Source organism: Ctenopharyngodon idella, chromosome 17 (genome assembly GCF_019924925.1).
Source record: "Ctenopharyngodon idella isolate HZGC_01 chromosome 17, HZGC01, whole genome shotgun sequence".
NCBI lineage: Eukaryota > Metazoa > Chordata > Actinopteri > Cypriniformes > Xenocyprididae > Ctenopharyngodon > Ctenopharyngodon idella.
Genome location: NC_067236.1, coordinates 26,163,321 through 26,183,519, shown reverse-complemented (window position 1 = coordinate 26,183,519; position 20,199 = coordinate 26,163,321). Strand labels below are relative to the sequence as shown.

Below are 20,199 nucleotides of genomic sequence, written 5' to 3'. Positions count from 1 at the left end.
CAAGATTCATTGTATGTCTTAGTATGTCATGATGAACATCCAATGCGAGCTGGAAACTTGTAATGTTTAGTGTTCTAATGTTTAGATAATGCTTAGATAGGCTCTATGTGTTTTAATGCACTTTAGAATTATATTACATAATGATAATTAATCATTTTAAACTCCTAAGTGATCTTTCACAATTGGGTCTTCCTTAATTTGGCCTCCCACCTGCCTAGGAGACATATCCCTTCTTATTTTTTGCCAAAGCCAATAGTTTTAAGTCAGAGTTTGTGTTACCTTAGCCAGCTCATGAAAGAGGAGCTACTGTATGTGTACGGACAGCACAGACACAGGTCCGCTGCCTCTGGCCTGGTGGTTAATGCCATGTTTACTCTTCCAGACCAACAAGAATCCCAGATTTCCTCAGTGCTTCCTGCAGGGGAGCCACAAATGCCCATGAGCGATCTATACTCCCAACCGGGTCTCTGTCCCGTACAAAAGAGCAGTGTACATGTATATTTGTGCTTGTACTGTATGTATAAAAATGCCCACAAAAACAGGGTTATATGGCTAATAAATGCGTATGAAAAGCATACATGCTTCCAGATTGCTGAATTAAATCAAAGATGTCTGTAAAACCTTTAGAAAGTTATATTGCTAACATTCCCATTTATCGTGTGATTTAACGTGCTTTAAAATGCCATCTTTGCTCATGGGCAAAATGTTTTATTTTATCTTATTTCATTATTTTGCACCACCACATGATTTTATATATATATATATATATATATATTTACTAACTAAACTAAAGGCCTGTTCATATCAAGGACGATAACTATAACAAGAGAAACAATCTCGTTGGAATCGCTTTTAGAACATTTTTTGAAGTGAAAAAAACACTGACAACCGATCAGAATCCATCCTTCCTTAAAGAGCTTGTGCATTTAAAGCAGCAGAGGACAAAACTGCAGTGCACAATTATAATAAACAGGGCATTAATGCACATTGGTGCTGATGCTAATAGTTATCTTTATAGACATCGTTCTTGGTGTGAACGGGCCTTAAGACATTTTTAGCATAGCAACACAATATCTAAAAAAACCCTGACAGTTATTATGATTTATTCCGTCTGTGGATGTGTTTGATATGGCAAGTGTTTTAGCTATGACCCTGCTGGTCTGTGCACAGCTGAGTTTGATTTAGGTTTTATCAGTTGGGGATTTCAGCTCATGTGTTACGCTCAGGTTCATTCTTCCACAGGCACAAATGAAACGAATAACAGACAGACCAATGATGTCAGCCTTGATTATCGGCAACTGTTCCTTTACACTAGCTTTTGCCCTGCCTCTGTCGTTTTCTATTCTTTATTTAACATAATTCTGTCAAATAAAAAACAGACATTTCAAAATATAGGTTACCTCAAGAACTCAAGTATGAATGTAGATGTACTTCTTGGTATATTGACCAATTAATTTAGAATGTTTTGGCCTTGTATCAGTTCCAAAATCTACTGACATTGTAAAATAAATGTTTGCTTGTTTTTTTCAGCAATTTAATATGTGTTTTATTTGTCATGATCAAATTATATTATACATTGTAACAATGGTAAAGGCTCAGGAAAAAAGGAGGCGGGAACCGACGAACGTTAAACGTTACTTTTAATGATCAAATAAACAAACAACAAACCGAAAGAAAAGCGGCCGCCCTTCACGGACGACCGCTGCATATAGTCATAATAAAACAACAAAGTCCAGGCCTGGTCCTCTTTCGTCTTGCGCTGTCGTCACTCCTCCTTTTATCCTTCTGGAGCTCCTCCATGGGACTCGAGACCAGTGTGTCACACGGTGTGACTAGCACTTGCGCCACCGGACTCGCTCCGTTCCCACAGCTCTCAGCCCCACCCTGCTTGTATATACCCCTTCGCAGGCCGGGGGGCACCCACGAGACTGTGCTCTAGGGGTTGCACCGACTAGTCTACTTTAATGCTCCGCCATGACGCTTTAATGATATCGACTGGTCGCTGGTCATGGCCTACAGAGGGCGCAACAAGATAAGAAATCTTTGAAGTCCACATTTATGCTACGTATCCAACAGTTAATGACAAATAAATGCATTCTCCAAGAGCGCTCCACAAGATATGTTTGATTATACCATCTGGATGCTCAATATTGATCAGGTGAATGCACGTTTAACAGCTTAATGTACAGGTAAGTTAGTCGCCGTTCTACGTGCAGATAGATTGCGCGCATACAGAATCATTACTGTCAACACTGTTCTATGATTTATCAATAAAATAGCTTAGAAACTGAAAAGTTCTAGCATATATTTTTTAGTAACTAAATCACACAGCTTCACTATCAGAAGAGAGACGCTGCCAGGTAGAATTAATTCACACACGCAATCACTCTCTATAATACATTCATATAAATGTAATCTTTTCTGTGCTACTTTATCTGTGTATGATTTAGAACGAGCAGAAACCTGTGAGAAATTGTCACGATCCCTGCCTGTGTTCCCTGTGTTTCCTCTGTTGTTTGTTCACCTCATGTTTCCCTGCTGCTGTTCCCCTTGTTTGTTACCATGGACACTCATTGGACCATGCCCTTTTGTTAGCTTGTTACCTCAATACCTTGTTAAGCTCATCAGCCTTGTTCACCCTGTCTATATAAGCTTGGTTCTCTCAGTCATTCCCTGCAAAGTATTGTATGTGTATCTCTGCAATTCTGAGAATTTCTCTGGTTCTTTGTATCTTGTTTTCCTGTTTTTTGGTTTATTCCATCCTGTGTCCTGGATTACTCTTTGCCTGTGTACGCTGCCTTGTTTTGTGTTTGTTTGTTTGCTTGGACTGCCTGCTTGTTTTGACTCAGGTCAAGGTTGTTCACACAGAATGCATTTTTGCTTTCAAAAACGCAAAACGCGGGCAGTGGAATAGGGAATAAACGAGATGCGGTTTTAATAAAAAGTTGAACTGACTTGAACTTGAGCCCCATGTCATGCGTGAGACGCTGCGAAAGACACAAGATCCTCAAAATCGTTCAATCCTCCTTTTATCCTTCCGGAGCTCCTCCGTGAGACTTGAGACTTGACACTCGTGCCACCGACCTCGCTCCATTCCCACAGCTCTCGGCCTCGCTCTGCTTGCCACATACACGTTTGTACGTTTGGAACTGCAAAACTAATTAACTGCCACAAATGAAATGTATTTATATATTTATTAATAATTACAACAACAATAATAATAATAATCATGTTTTTCTTTTTTGTATCTTATTTTTTAAGAGCTACATATACAAAATGCATATGTGTTTGGAACTGTAAAACATTTACCTAAAAATGTGTTCTTTGCCAGATCTTAAAACATTTTTTTTTTTTATAATAACAATAATAATGGTTTTTTTTTTTCTATTTTATATCTAATTTTCTAAGAGCAGCTGATTTAAAAGATCAGTCTCTCCTCAACCCATTTCACCACTCGCCAACTAATGAAAAAGACCAATATTTCTCTTTTCTAAAACAACCTTAAATTGCACACCTTTCTATTCTAAACCCGCAGTCCCATACAAAAAATAAGTACACTTCATGTTCATTTTATTCATTTAATTTATTTTAAGTATACTAGTATGTTCCTATTTAGCTATTATTTTCAAACTTCAAATATAGTTATAACTGTACTTTAAGTAGAATTGAAGTAAATTCATATGTACACTACCAGCGGACTACACAAAAATGCACATACTCAGAATTAGGAACATATCTGTTTTCTTTATAAATCATTATTAAAGGGTTAGTTCACCCAATAATGTCATTAATTACTCATCCTCATGTTGTTCTACACCCCTAAGACCTTCGTTCATCTTCAGAACACAAATTAAGATATTTTTGATTAAATCCGATGGCTCAGCGAGGCCTGCATAGACAGCAACGGTACTTCCTCTCCCTTAAGATCCATAAAGGTACTAAAAACATATTTAAATCAGTTCATGTGAGTACATTGGTTCTACCTTAATATTACAAAGTGATGAGAATATTTTTTGTGCGCCAAAAAAAACCAAAATAACGACTTTTTAACAATATCTAGTGATGGCCGATTTCATAATACTGCTTCTTGAAGCTTCTGAGCTTTACGAATCAAATCAGTGGATCGGAGCGCCAAAGTCACGTGATTTCAGCAGTTTGGCGGTTTGATATGCAATCCAAATCACTGATTCGACTCAAAAGATTCATAACGCTCTGAAGCAGTGTTTTGAAATCGGCCATCACTAGATATTGTTAAAAAGTCGTTTTTTTTGGCGCACAAAAAAATATTCTCGTCACTTTATAATATTAAGACAGAACCACTAAACTCACGTGAACTGATTTAAATATGTTTTTAGTACCTTTATGGATCTTGAGAGAGGAAGTACCATTGCTGTCTATGCAGGCCTCGCTGAGCCATCGGATTTAATAAAAAATATCTTAATTTGTGTTCCGAAGATGCACGAAGGTCTTACGGGTGTAGAACGACATGAGGGTGAGTAATAAATTACATTATTTTCATTTTTGGGTGAACTAACCCTTTATAGTAAGCTTACATAAAGTATATTTCTGAGAAAGTACATTTTCTTATTTTTTGTTAAAAAGAAGTATATTAAAAGCACGCTTGAATAAACAGCTTTTTTGTAAGGGGTAACTGCTGGCCACCCAGACTTTTGTAAGAAAGTGTTGTTTTCAGCTCTTAGCCTGTGGTATTAAAGAGAGAATTCACCATCAGAGCGGCTGAAACTTAACCTCTTGGGGTCAGTCTATTGTGCACATTTGGTTCTTCATAAAACCTATACTCAGGAGATGTTATCACTCACTTGGGGAAGGTATTTCAGCTATTCCCATTCACAGAGCACAATAGCAGAAGATAACTCACCTGGCCATGAAGACAATAGAATGGTACGACTGCTACGGATGGCTGTAAAGCCAGATCTTTCATTGTTCAATAGGAGAGTTAACCAAATGTTTGCTGCTGGCTCTTTACGTGCGGCGCCACATCTGCTGAGCTCTGAGGTCCTTATGACTGTTTATTTTTTCATGGATGCTTTTCTGTGTTTAGCAAGCTTTTACAGCCTCCAAAGGGCAACCCTTGATCCATGGTGCTTCAGACATGAATCTGACCATTCAAAAAATGTGTGTAGCTCTTGAGAACTGGGAAGAGGGCTTTTTCAGTCAACCAGAAAGCAGTGCAAACTAGATTTTGGGTGGATTTTGCTTACTCATGCCAAACTTACCTCTACAATGATAGGCTGTTCTGGGTGGTTGCTAGGATTTATTATTGAGCAATAGTAATAGTGTTTTCCTTTCCTCACCCAAAAATCCTTTACTCACCGTTAAGTTGTTCCAAACCTGTATAAGTTTCTTTCTTTTGCTTAACACAGAAGAAGATATTTTGAACGAAGAATGTTGGTAACCAGACAGTTGACGTCACCCATTGACTTCCATAGTATTTTTTTCTCCTACTATGGAAGTCAATGTGTGCCGTCAACTGTCTGGTTACCAACATTCTTTCTATCTTCTTTTGTGTTCAACAGAAGATAGAAAGTCATACAGGTTTGGAAAAACATAGGGGTGAGTAAAGGATGACAGAATTTTAATTTCTGGGCAAACTATCCCTTTAAAGTGAAAATGAAAATTATAAAAGTCATCATAAAAGTAATCCATATGGCTCCAGGGGGTTAATAAAGGCCTTCTGAAGTGAAGCGATGTGTTTGTGTAAGAAAAATATCTACATTTAAAACTTTATAAACTATAATATCTAGCTTCCGGTAAACGGCCGTACACATTGAGTTATGGAGAAAGAGTGACCTGTGACCAAACGGCAACCTCCCCCCATTTCTCTTGAAGCCAATACGGAAGTGACTTAAACTGCAATTCATCGACTGGCCGCTAGGGACAGGCTCCAAAAGAGAGCAGAATCTCATTGAGCCACATGTTAAAATGACCAACTTTACAGCAGAATAAAACATGTTTACAGCCTGGTACAACTTGTGGTTTTGGTCTATATAGCTAATTTTACCCTTCATGACAACTGTGAGGGGGGTGAATTTTTTTATAACTCATCCGTTTAAATTCTATTAAACATTAAAGTTCTGCATAATTAAGGGCGTGGCCACTTGAGTGACAGGTGGATTGCCACTGCTGTCACCACTAGCTGTTTGTCTGCTGCCGTCACATCACCTCAGCTCCACCCACGTCCCGCCTCTTTGCCCATTTTCTGTTATCCGGGAGTGACGCACAGTGACGCGCTGCCAAGATGGCAACAGCCGGCTTTAAGTTTCAAAAATGCTCTTCAGAAACCTACGGGTGATGTCACGGACACTACGTCCATATTTTTTTACAGTCTCTGCCTGTGACACGGCGAATGACATAGACGTAGGAATATCGTAAACTTAGACGCCTAAGTAAACTCAAGTTCCTCTTCACTTATATGGAAATCCTCCGACATTTCTCTTTAAAAATGTTTGTTTTAAACTTTTAATTAATTCGTGTTTTGTTTTGCTCTATGCACTTCCGCGTTTGTCAATACATCATGTATCAGGTCAAAGGTTACTGTTTCTCCGTAACTCGGTGCATACGGCCATTCACTGGAATCTAGTTATTATAAAGATTTAAATACGGATATTTTTCCTACAAAAACGCATTGCTTCACTTCAGAAGGCCTTTATTAACCCCCTGGAGCTGTATGGATTACTTTTATGATGAATGGATGCACTTTTTTGGGCTTCAAAATCTCACGCCTGCTTCACTACCATTATAAAGCTTGGAAGAGCCAGGACATTATTTAATATAACTCCGATTGTGTTCATCTGAAAGAAGATAGTCATATACACCTATATGGCTTGAGGATGAGTAAATCATGGGATAATTTTCATTTTTGGGTGAACTAAACCTTTAACATCCATGGAACCTTTCCATTGCTCAAAAGGTACTTAAAATTGGAAAAAGTTAAAGGGAACTACCCCTTTAAGGTGAAAATTTGAATATAACATTTTAAGCCCATCATGGGTTATGGCAGATGCATTTATCAAACTTTATAAGTTTTATGGCCAGCCTGTATCTTTTCCAGCTATGCAATGTTAACCTGCTGTTAACTTGGGGGAGGGGTTGGGGCCGAGCCCCAGATTGTGTGTTGGGGCAGTAGCCGCGCTGTGCTCAAGGTCTCTAGAGGGGGCAGGTCCTCAGGAAGGCCTCAAGCTGTGAGTAAACAGCTGTATGTAGGATCGCCTGCCGGTCTGGAGCCAGGCACAGACCCCTAGACCCACTCACTGACCCGTTCGTGTCAGTCACCCCAGACCTATTAATACACAAGACCTGCAGCCATACACACACTTCTAAATGGAAAAATGTTAGATTGGATCTGTTTCATTGTTTGGTAAACCACTGAATCTAATTTAAAGACTGCAAATATTAGATAAACTCATTTCAGAACAAACAGTGGTGCCAAAAAGTATTTGGACAGACCACAAGTGTCGTTCATCACATTTAAGTTTGACATGATCCACTACTAAGTGTCCAAATTCTTTTTTAAAAAAGTTTTATAATGATATATTGATGATATATATTACCATTCAAAAGTTTGGGGTTGGTTTTGGGGTCGGGATCAGATTTTTTTAAATGTCTCTTATGCTTACCAAGGCTGCATTTGATCAAAAACACACTAAAAACCTAATATTGTGAAGTATTATTACAATCTAAAATAACTATTTTCTTTTTAATGTATTTTAAAATGTATTTTTTTTCCTGTGATGGCAAAGCTGAATTTTCAGTATCATTTCTCCTGTCTTCAGTGTCACATGATCCTTCAGAAGTAATTTGAATATGCTGATTTGGAGCTCAAACATTTCTTCTTATTATATAATGTATGTTTGTGTTAGTTTGCAAATTCATATTTATTCTGAGAAGGACGATACTCGTTTAGTTGATGTGGCCTGGTTATTTTACACATGTGATGACGTTTTTACTGTGATGAGCACTGACATATAAGAGGGAGAAATGCTCCAGCGCCTCTCCAGAACTGCGGAGATGATAAGAGGAGAGGTAAACGTGAGAGGAAATGGGATTTGTTCAGGTTCAGCGCTCCACTTAAAGCTTGCTAGAAGAGAGCACTCACTAGTGTCCCAATAATTGACCATAATTACCAGGAAGACTAATGTGAGATATAAAATGGGTTCATGTTGGGGTGACATGGTTGTTCTGATTTGAAATGGCTTAAAACCACCTACATCCTGCAGTCACATGGTCCATCCTTTATAGGGGAGGCAGTAGTCAAACCTTTCAACATTTGCTGATTTTGCATCATGTAATAATGTGTCCTCATCTGGAAAATGTAGCTATTCCACACAGAAGGTGGCTCGGTTTTCAGTCATGAAATTTTCCCCTTCAGATGCCATTTGAACCACTGTGATTAAGGAAAATAAATACCATTTTTAAACGTAATGACAGGATTTTTTCAAAATGCACACTTTTAATGTTCTTGACAAGGGGTGGGATGAGCAGAAACACCATATGGGTGGCAGACTATTATTAATATTTTATTCCATGACCATTAATGGCAGATTCCTGTAACATATGATAGGTGCCCTATCCGTTTAAGGGACAGATCATTCATCTATTTAAAAAAAAAAGAAAAAAGAAAGAAAATAGCAGTACATACAGTTACTAACAAGGAAATATTTTAATTTTTAAAATTAATTATTATTTTAATTCAATTATTTGAACTAATTTAAAAACACAAAAATATGTTTAAATGGTTTTAGTATTAAAATCTCGCAGAGCATATTAGATAAATACTAGTTGATTAAATTCACAACAGCAGGGCATGTTTTCAATGTTCCACTGAATAATTATGTCAGTGCAACACTGCCATCTATTGGCATGACATGTTTACTACACAAATTTATTTTCCCAAAGCAATTCACTTACAATGCCAGTAGGTGTCACTGTAACCCCACATTTAATTCATTTGAAATAAACAGTAGGTCCAGCACTCCAATGATTTTAATAAAAAGCATCATATGGCTGTTGGTAAAACAGCACATCATACAGCACACCTTTTGTGCATTATTACATGAGGGATATTACAATAACCATAATTATAGGGTGGATGCTGGGATATGGAACTTTAGACACTTAATAATACATAATATATGTAATTATATATATGTTTTTATGCCTTATTTGTTTTGTGCTATTACAAAAGCTTAATTTTTATTTTAAAGTGTGAACTAAAACTCCTTTGACAGCTAATATATGTAGTCTAATTAATTTTATTTATTTATTTTTAAATCTGATCACATGAGAGCTACAGGGGAACTAAACCTGCTCTACTTAACAGGGAGACCTGCTTTGTAAATGATTTGTTTCTGGAGGCAGAGAGCTAAATTACTTTTCAGACTGATGCCAAATTTGGAAGGGAAGCTGGCAGAGATGGCTGGCACTACCTACGTGATTGAATGCTCAGCATATCAATGACCTTGTTCAAAGCAGAGCTGGATTTCAACACACAAAGACATCATTATTGCAATGAGAACAATGTCATCTACCCACATTTGGATAACACAACTTATTTAGTTTTGAATGTGGACTTTAACATGAATACCAACTACATTCAAAACCTGTTTTCTTTTTTTCTAAAGACAAAACCTTAATTTAAAAACTTATCAAGCAAGCTAAAAAAAAAAATCCTTAAATATAACTCATGAAAATAAAAAGGTTTTTGCAGTACATCAATAAATTATTTTATGTTCCTATGTTAGGCTATTAGAAAATATATATAAAAAGTTAAAATATTAACTTTTACTCACACCTGCCTTAAAACATACTTTCACACTTTGCTAACATTCTGCTTTGATTAATTGTGTTATTCTTATAATATTCAGTTTCACTTCAAAATAAAACTTCTCGTGATTGTAAAGGTTAGAAAAAAGGATGAAGGCCCCAGCGAGGATCGAACTCGCGACCCCTGGTTTACAAGACCAGTGCTCTAACCACTGAGCTATGGAGCCAAGTTGCTATAAGCTAGTTAGCTAATGGCTAATAAAGGTTATTACTACGAAAACCATAGTGAGCCAATATAGTTTATCACTCCGATAAAACGTAATATTCTTCGAAGATATTTTCCTTGTTTTAATTATACATCTACATATTTTAGTCTTGTGTTTAGCTACAAATGTTTAGCAAACGAATTCTAGCAACTGTGTAAAATGACCTATTGGCTAAAATGATCAAAAAAAGAAAATTCACTAGCTAACAACTATATTACCGAAAGTTATTGTTTAGAGAAAATATTAAACATAATCAGCTGTATGCATCTCTCAAAGAAGAAACAAATCGTATAGATTGCCAGTTGTTACCGCGTGTATATTCACGATAGCAATATAGCTGGAGTGTAAAGTTGTAAAGTGATCGTCTCATTAGCATACAAATGAGTGCCATATTCATATATTATGGTAGCCTATTTGTACACCAAGGTACTTCAAAATATACAAAGCAACATACAAATGTCATTTAAGTTGTAAGTGTTACATGATTTTGTTTCTCATGATTTGTGTTGGTTCAAAATAATCACAAAAATAGTCTCATTTCAAATTTATTTATGTGAATGAATGATGCTAAATGAACGGTTACAAAAGTTTTGTAATGATGTAATTTATGGGACAACAAAACTTAATTGATTAAAAGTAAAACATCCACATAATTTGAGCATAAAAATCCTGAACATTAATGTTTCGTTATGATTTAAACTAAACTCAAATATTACGTTTTACAGTTTTTCTCAGCCGCTTTGGTACATTTCTCAATCACAACTGAAATTCTCAAAACGCAATTTCTCTTTTTTTTTTTTTGAACAAATTGTCAATGCTTTGGTACATTCATGCAATTGATTTCTGCTGTTTCCAACATTATCAATTGCTTGTCATATTGATCATAATATATTAGGCCTACTGGTTCTCTGTTCAATAGTTTTACCACCCCAAGACATCTAGACATTAGTTTATTGCGTAAGTCAGTAAACACAAAATGGTTGAACTAGTTGTCATAATCTGCTAAGCATATTTTCTATAAATTTCTTTTAGACTTTTAGGCAAATGTGTCCTGAATTGATGAATTGCGCAGGTAAATCTTGAATTTCACTAATGAAGAAAATGTAAATTTGATCAACCAATGATCAACCAGTTCTGTAAAATACCTCAGAGGTGCATCTTATAAAGCTTCATTTGGCTAGCATATATAGACAAAGCACAACACAGTGTTACAATTTCTGACAATGAAAGAACAAGAAAGAAAAAAAAAAAGGTCAGGTAGGTAGAAAATGTAGAAGAGGCCGAGGACATAGGCAAGTTTCTGATTAAATAAAGGCCACTATGTGAAACATGTTCTCAATCACGGCCTCACAATGGCCGAGGCAAGTCGAAAGGTGGAGGCCAAAGGTTGGGAAAATATTCAAATGTTTTGTGGACAGAATAGGTATGTAATCCAACAATGTGCACTGTACTGTAATACTGTATACTTGTCTTTTTCTTTTCTGTAGGATTTGAGCAAGTTACAGGCTTTTGCAGGACATCCATTGTGTGGTGCTCTTTGCACGAATTGTTTCAAGAAATGCCCTTACTGTTTGTGCAATGTTAAGAATGATTCGAGAAATGTACCAAAGCGACTGAGAAAAAAAGTCCATATGTCTTTTCTATTGCAGTTGGAAAAGATGAGGTATGTGCTACAACTAATAACAAAAACGTTGTTTCTGAAACGTTTCAGATTATACTAGGCCTGAATCTGAATTTCCACATATCACTCCTGCATCTTCGTAGTGAGCGCAGTTGTGTGTGCCAATCCCAGCATGCTGACAATCCAAGAGAGTTTCCTCGGTCCCCTCACACTGCACATCATCCAAAATAATCTTCAGGTTCGTCCCTTCCCCAAACTCGGCGTGCTTGGCAGCCTTAAGTGCATGGCGGAACCCGAGCTGCCGGCAGACCACTACGGCATTCTTGGTGTTCCAGAGATCATCACAAACGGTCCCCCATTCTCCATTTGCATATACTTCCACCCTTCCCCGATCCCTCCGACCCTCTTCATCCCCGACTAATCTCACCGCTCCGTTCTTGTGCTTGCCCTTCCTGCGTCTACCTTTCCGCTGTCTGGACGTCCTGATGGGCTTGGGTGTAGTTGGGGTGATTGGTGTGGTGGTGGTCTGCCCATCTAGCTCATTGAAGATGTCCAACAGCTCTTGAAACCAGTCTTTTGAGCCATCTTCAGGATCTCCCTCTGCATTTGAGAGTCTGGGTGGCTTTGTTGGAACATGGACTCCTATCAATTCTGTGAAAAGGAGGATTTATACAAAAATCAGTTACTCAATCATGTTGTTATAGAGTCCTAAATAGAATCACTCCGGTTCTATTGTCCTGAAGTCACTAGGTTTTTTTAACGGGTTTTTGGTTAAAGGTGGGGTAAGCTATTTTTCAAAAATGCTGTTGGACATTGTTGATATTTGAAATCAACCCAAACAAACCCACCCCTCTCTTCATTGCTCCGCCTCCAAAACTCAATCTCCAATCCTAACCACCCTGCTCCAAGTTAGTCTTGTACCCCAGCCCAAACGCTGCTGGCAGGCAAGGCGAGTGCACTAACAATGACGCTAAACACAGCATTCTCTAGCTGTCGTCAGTGCGCAGTGGTTTACCTGCACAACTCTCACTAGCTGGCCACTGTTATACATGCAATGCAAGAGTGGATGTCTGTTTATCACAGCTGATGTGCAACAAAATGCTTCACAAAAAAAAAAGCGCAGATGATGAACAAACGACAAGGAAGCACAAAAAATTAACGTACAGAACACAAGAGTAAATACAAACAAGAGTTCGTTGTTAGTCGCCAACAGCACAGCAGCCCCAGACAATCAATGACACTCAAACCCAGTGTTACTCACATGTGAAGCGGAATCAAAGCAGCCTCCGCGTCTGTTTTCAGGTTTTCCGCTTAGCTCTCTCCAGCACTGAAAACCTTTTCTAATATTAACGTGGGTCCTAAAGCGCTTGCCCAGTCATAAACCTTCATTCCAGTGATATTCTTTTGAGCTCTTTTGTATTGTCTCATCTCTCTTTCTGCAGTTTTTCTTTAAATCTCCCTCTTGCTCGTTCTGTCTCCTCGACCGTTATATGCCCCCTAATGCTGACTGGCTACGCGTTTGTTGTTAGTGTCGGTCCGACTATCTTCCAAACAGTGTTGAAATATGACTTACCCCACCTTTAAATGTCTGAAATAAGGTCTATGGTTAACACAAGCTCAAGATATGTTTTACTCTACTCAACATAAAACACATCAGTAGTAGTACCCCACTCTTGATTTTTTTGAAAAAGATTTTATGTATCTTGAGAACAGGAAAACTCTTCTACTCACTATTCTGCTTCCACAGCCTCATTCTGTTAATAATCATGATCTTGAAAACTATTCTAACTCAAACTTTCCAAATTGTAGATATTAAATCAAGATAGAAAGAGTTGTCGGACGCTTAGTGGTGGTGATGTTGAAGTTGGGTGTAGTTCATATAGAGACTTTTACTTCTTGCAATTGCATTTAGTGAAGATTGTCATGATGAACAAAACGTAAGAATCATAAACTTCTGTTGGTCACTGAGCTTATTTTCTGCAATTTTGAGGGAACCAGGGTGATGCTAATTTCTGGGTAGCCTACTCTATTGTGGTACTCTGTTGCATATTTGGATAAAAAAAGCATAATCTGATGGCAAAAAAACACAATTTTGGATGTACAGATTTGGTAGATCTCTTAAAAAGTAAGCAAACTTACTTTCCTTTGGCTTGAATGGTATAAAATTGCTCTTAACACGAACTGAAAGTGGCTCATAATGACATTTTCCTGGAGGTGCACGTCTGTAATAAAGCAGGGAGAGCATTTGAATGTTTTAATGAATATTCTTGTTTCAATACCAGTTGAGATCAACAGCATTTGTGGCCTAATTTTGATTACCACAGAATTAATTTAATCTTGTCTCTTGTTTTCCTTAACAGAAGCAAAAATTTAGGTTATGGTGAGACATATAGAAGCAAACGGGACAATTTCTGGAGGATTTATAAACCGAAATGTGAAGCTTTAAATGTTATAAAAGCACTTAATTATGTTATTCTGTTAAAATTTGTGCATAATTTGAGATGTAAAGAGAGAGAGAGAGAGAGAGAGTGAGAGAGAGAGAGAGAGAGAGAGAGAGAGAGAGAGAGAGAGAGAGAGAGAGAGAGAGAGATTACAGCATGTATTGCTGCCAACAGAGCATTTTCATCTTTTGAGAGTAAAGTCTGTTAAGAGGCAACACATGCTGTTCTTTGCACACCTGAGATTGTGATAAAAAAGAATACCTTGAGGGGTCAACAACCTTGTACACAATGCCTGTAGGAGATGTTGCACTTGGTATTTCGGTGGACATAAAATAGAGTTCACCTGGTCACAGAGAACACAAATTTTGTCACACGAAATACTGATCAAATTAATATAAAACTCGAAATGGTTTTTCGTCCACTAGGTGGCTTTAGCGACTAATTTATGCAGCATATAAAGTATGTAAAGGAACATATGGCCTTTCTTGTACATACCTGCTTCATCCTCTGCAAACGAAATGATGTATGGATAGTAATTGTTGATGAGCCCTGGAAATGAACAAGTCAGACCCACACCCATGCAGATCTCATTGTATTCCCAACTGTGTGTGTTTCTGTTTTCTTTTAAACTCATCAGGCGTCTGTAAATTCATAAAGTTCACATTTAAAACAATGTTTGTCATTTTGAAAGTGAAATTACTTATGACTTCAAGTACAACAACAACATATACACTACTATTCAAAAGATTTTAATGCCTTTAAAAAAAGCCCCTTACGTTTAGCTCACCAAGGTTGCATTTATTTGATCAAAAACACAATAAACCCAGTAATACTAAGAAATATTATTACAATATATAATAACTGTTTTCTATTTGAATCTGTTTGAAAATGTAATTTATTCCTGTGATGTCAAAGCTGAATTTTCAGCATCATTACTTTAGTGTCACATGATCCTTCAGAAATCATTCTCATATGCTGACTTGTTGCTCAAGAAACATTTATTTTTATTATGCTGCTTAATATTTTTGTGGAAACCATGAAACTTTTTATTCTTTGATAAAATAAACAAACTGCATTTATTTGAAATATAAATATTTTGTAACATTTTAAATGTCTTCACTGTCACTTTAATACAATCTTTATGAATGAAAGCATTAATATCTTTTTTTTAATCATTACTCACCCACTCATGAAGTCTCCAAATATGTACATTCCATTTAAATTTGGATTTTCACAGCCTCTGTAAACATATCCACCTGTGACTGATTTCCCCATTTTGTGTGGATATGCGTAAATTGGAAGAACATCATCTAAAAGTAAAAGAGGATATAGCACAAAAGATTTTATAGGTTGAAAAAAACACTCATATGTCCATCCATTCAATAAAAAATGAGTATCCATTCAATAAAAATGAGAGTAACTGTATTCCCACCTAAGGAGCTGTTGGCACAGAGTTTTTTGTCATAACAAGAGAAACCCTCTTTTGCTCTCCAGCCATAATTCCGGCCCTTCTCCACAATGTCTACTTCCTCATACTTATTCTGGCCCACGTCCCCACAGAAAATTCGTCCTTTTCCTTCCTTGGTGTTCGGATCCCCTCTGTCTACTGAGCATCTCCACATGTTCCTCACCCCATAGGCATACACCTCGGGACGAGCGTTGGGTTCATGTACGAACGGATTGTCTGGTGGGATTCTATACAGTGGCCCCCTTTCGTTGTCATCTACATCAATGCGAAGAACCTTTCCCAAAAGGGCAGATCTAGCAGTAACACCCAGATAAGAGATGGAAAATTATCATAACCAATCTGTCCTTCTTATACCAAACTGAATTTAGCTTCTTGTACAAATAATATCAGGGTTGAGTCCCAGACTAATTATCTAAACTTACTTGTTCTGTGCATTTCCGAATTTCCCAAATGGATCTCCTGCCATTCCTCCATCCCCAGTGAAGATGTATAAGTATCCGTCATCGGCGAAAAGAAGCTGCCCACCATTGTGATTAGAAGCAGGTTCATCGATCTCTAAAATGATTCTGAGGGGACATGAAGATATGTGGAGTATTGAACGCTCAGTTGAAATTATTGAAAGCATAAAAATAAAGGTTCTTTATTTGCATTAATATTTCCATGAAGAACCTTTAAAGGGTTAGTTCACCCAAAAATTAAAATTATCCCATAATTTACTCACCCTCAAGCCATCCTAGGTGTATATGACTTTCATCTTTCAGTCAAACACAATAGGAGTTATATTAAAAACTATCCTGGCTCTTTTAAGCTTTATAATGGGAGTGAATAGTAACCGAGATTTCGAAGCCCAAAAAAGCACATCCATCCATCATAAAAGTAATCCATACAGCTCCAGGGGGTTAATAAAGGCCTTCTGATTTGAAACAATGCGTTTTTGTAAGAAAAATATCCACATTTATAACGTTACAGTCCATAATCACTAGCTTCCGGTAACGTCCATCCACGCATTCACGAGGGAGTCGAGTTTTGGCGTATGACGTAGACGTTGCGTAAGCTTAGGTAAGAGTAGATGCCTCTCGCGGTTCAAACGAAGAGGGCTGGGCAACAAATTCAAGCTCCTCCGATATTTCTCTTTAAAAATTCTCATTTTTGACTCCTAATTCGTGACCGGTGTTTTGTTTTTCTCTATCCTCTGTGCTTCGTCAATACGTCATGCATCAGGTCATAGTTTACTCTTCCGCTGGAATCAACTTGCGTACGGAAGCCAGTGATTCTAGTTTATAAAGTTATAAATATGGATATTTTTCTTGCCTTTATTAACCCCCTGGAGCTGTATGGATTACTTTTATGATGGATGTGTTTTTTTGGTCTTCAAAATCTTGGTTACTATTCACTCCCATTATAAAGCTTGGAAGTCATATACACCTAGGATGGCATTTTTGGGTGAACTAACCCTTTAACATCCATGGAACCTTTCCATTGCTCAAAAGGTACTTTAAATTGGAAAAGGTTACTTCAGATTATCAAAATATTTTTCACAATAAGAAAAAATGGGTTCTTTTAAGAACTGTTCGCAGAAAGGTTCTCTGAGGAACCCAAAATGGTTCTTCTATTGCACTGAAACGAAAACCCCATTTTGGAACCTTTATTTTTAAGAAAGTTTGGTCAAAGAAAAACAGCTGCTCACCTCTCTGAACTGTGGTCAACTACATTCATATCCGTAGAAGAGATACGGAACTCACTGATACGGATTCTCTCATCAAAGCCCACCTCAACAGAGTAGTATACATACAGCTTTCCATTGTATTTAAAGTTGGGGTGAAAGGTGAGTCCCAAAAATCCTCTTTCATCACCTTCCCATGGAGATGTCAACACAGCCTTTGTGATGTTTAGAAATGGATTTTCAAGCTTTGATCGATCTGGAAGGTATACCCAGACCAGGCCAACTTGTTCAGCAACGAAAAACCTGTGCGTGCCATCATTGGCGTGAACCATGGCAAGAGGATTTTTGAGTCCATTGGCTACCTCCTCCAAACACAGCTGCAAGCAGCCCTCAGGATCCGCTGCAGTGCGGCCAAGATTTTTGGTCAAGCGATCATTACTCAGCAGATGAGGATAGCAGTAATCTGGGTCATCCAGCTCTAGGTACTGACAAAGCCTGCGCTGGTCATGCTCAAGTTCTGTAAGACGTGGATCATCAGACAACAAGGTAAGAAAGGATCTGCACTTGGAATGGAATTGAGAGCAATAGTCGGGGCAGAGTCCAGGTATGGTCCGTAAAGGCGTGCTGGGGTCTTCGGCATCAAAAAGGTGAGCAGCATATGGAGAGCATTCCTGAAGAAGGGAAACAGGAAAAGTGGGGGATGTAACTGAATCGTGCCGGCTTCAAGCAATGCATTTGAATAATCATGTCTGCTTTCCCACATTCAACACTCTGTGAAACCACAGACTCTTAAACCTCAGTGTAGTGTTTACAGTGGCCCACACTGCACAGGGAAAAAAGCAATCCCTGAAGTTTCTATGTGACCGCTAGACACGTAACTTACTTCTGAACCTAAACGTTTAAAATAGACAGCTATATTTAGCAATAGGTTTCTAATTTGGCCCGAATGGTTGCTAGGGCTATATAGGGTGTTCTGTCTGGTTGCTAGCCATTGCCAGGGAGTTTAAAAGAATACTTTTCACCAGGGATACATTAGACTGATCAAAAGTATTATGTTATATGGGTCATTGACGAATAACCATAATGGTTAAGTTTTATTAAGTGTTAACAATGTGATTATGTGGTTTTTATAATCAATGAACACTTCTTTTGTCATTTTTTACAAGATGGACAAAATTTGTCACCAAAAGAATCATTCAGTTTAACCAAAATTTTGGTTTTACTGAATGACACTTTTGGTTATACCGAATGAGAATATTTTCAAACAATGCTAATAGGCTGATATCTAGCTAGCTAGCAAAAGGGCAATCAAACATTTTATATTTAATACAAGTTTTTAAAATATTACAACATTTTCCATGTTTTATAGGGTTGTACCGAATGACCTGATGTTTCGGGACATGCGTATGAGCAAGTGAAAACTTGCAAGTGAATTTTTCAAGTTATTTACTTTGCTTCACAACCTTGTGGTCCTTTGCAGGTGTCTGAATGATGTCACATCCTGTCACATGATATTGACCGCATGACTTGATAAAAAAATGGTCCCTTTTTATTGGTTATTCCGAATGACATCAATTAAATAAATTTTTCTGGACATTCTTTCTCATAACAAAGCAACGACTTCTACACATAATTTTAATACCATTTTGCACTACGTTGATATATGATGTTATAAAATCATGCCATAATAAAAAAATATACATTACATTTTAAGATATTTTAATCACAAATGAAATGGATGTACTGGCCTTTGGACGGTTAAACCGAATGACCTTTTGACACTTCAGAATCTTTAAAATACCTTTATATGTAGCAAAAAATAATTAAAACCTTTTGGATTCAATAAAAGAGCTCTAGTTGTACTGATTTACATACTTTGGATGTCATATCTTTGTTTTTTTTTATTATTATTAAGGCCTTTGGACAAAAAAAAAAAAAAGACCCATCACATCATTGACCCATATATGATTTCTATTTCAAATAAATGCTATTCTCTTGAAGTGGGTGTTGAAGTGTTAAGTCTCTTGACCCTGTGTGTTTATTTTGGTATAATGTCTGTGTTTTTTTTGTTGTTGTTGTTTTTGTTTTTTTTTACGTATATTTTCAGTAGGATATAAACTATTTACGAGGTTCAGTTTGTTAATAATATCAATAGGCCTATTGGCAAGAAAGAGACTTCTCTAGTGACGTCATTTGGACCCTCACCAACCAACCGTGTTTCAAATCATTGCCAACGCTAGCAGACAGTTGGACGATATCGTTTACAATTTATGGCTGCAAATTGCGGTACGTGTTGAGAGGCAACCAAGCAATGGTTCGAGTACATTTAACGTTACAAAGTAACAAACTAAACAAAATTATCGTTTCATAATTGTGCCGTCAACCAAACTTACCTGACAAAGCAGATCCTGAACGTACACGGCACAGTTCGAATATCCATAATAATCGAAGTTATCCATTATCCGATAGTATTTTGCCATCAGCTCTTGGTCCCTGGCATAGTCACAGCAGCCGAAGTATTTATACATTTGACAGAACTGAAGCTCTTGTTGAGGCTGAAAGGGGGGTTTAAAATCCAAACACTGTGGATGCAGGAACGCAGGTGCGACCCAAAACGCCAACAAATAAAACAAAATAAACGGCGATTGCCATATACGGCCGAAAACATCGCAAAAGTACCACATAGCGCTCAGATCCTGGTGCCCAACTTCAGATACATGGAAGTTAAAGTTATGCAATGGCGATGATATCGACGTCTGTCCTCACTGACTTGTGTAGTCATGCACTTTGCCCTGAATTTAATCATCAACCATTCCCAAACAAATGCACGTCTTATTTACAGTGGAGCGAATCGCAAATCGGTTGGACCGCTATCATACTAACCCATCTCCTTGTTTGAGTTACAAGACGCGTCTTACATCCTGAGCAGATGTGAGACTCACAAAGGTCCAAACCGC

The 20,199-nt window shown here is 37.5% G+C and overlaps 1 protein-coding gene and 1 non-coding gene across 2 annotated transcripts; both read right to left on the bottom strand.

Moving 5' to 3' along the window:
- Positions 1 to 9,937: 9,937 nt before the first annotated feature.
- trnat-ugu (transfer RNA threonine (anticodon UGU)) lies at positions 9,938 to 10,010 on the bottom strand. The gene has a single exon. It is a non-coding gene; the product is annotated as a tRNA-Thr (tRNA).
- Positions 10,011 to 10,581: 571 nt separating this feature from the next.
- hhipl1 (HHIP-like 1) lies at positions 10,582 to 20,199 on the bottom strand. Its single transcript, XM_051868276.1, has 9 exons — positions 19,636 to 20,199; positions 17,267 to 17,913; positions 16,002 to 16,145; positions 15,544 to 15,872; positions 15,295 to 15,421; positions 14,607 to 14,752; positions 14,373 to 14,454; positions 13,810 to 13,892; positions 10,582 to 12,321 (listed from the first exon to the last, which is right to left on the bottom strand). The coding sequence occupies exons 1-9, from the start codon at positions 19,924 to 19,926 to the stop codon at positions 11,762 to 11,764; spliced, it is 2,409 nt and encodes an 802-aa protein (XP_051724236.1). The 5' UTR covers positions 19,927 to 20,199; the 3' UTR covers positions 10,582 to 11,761.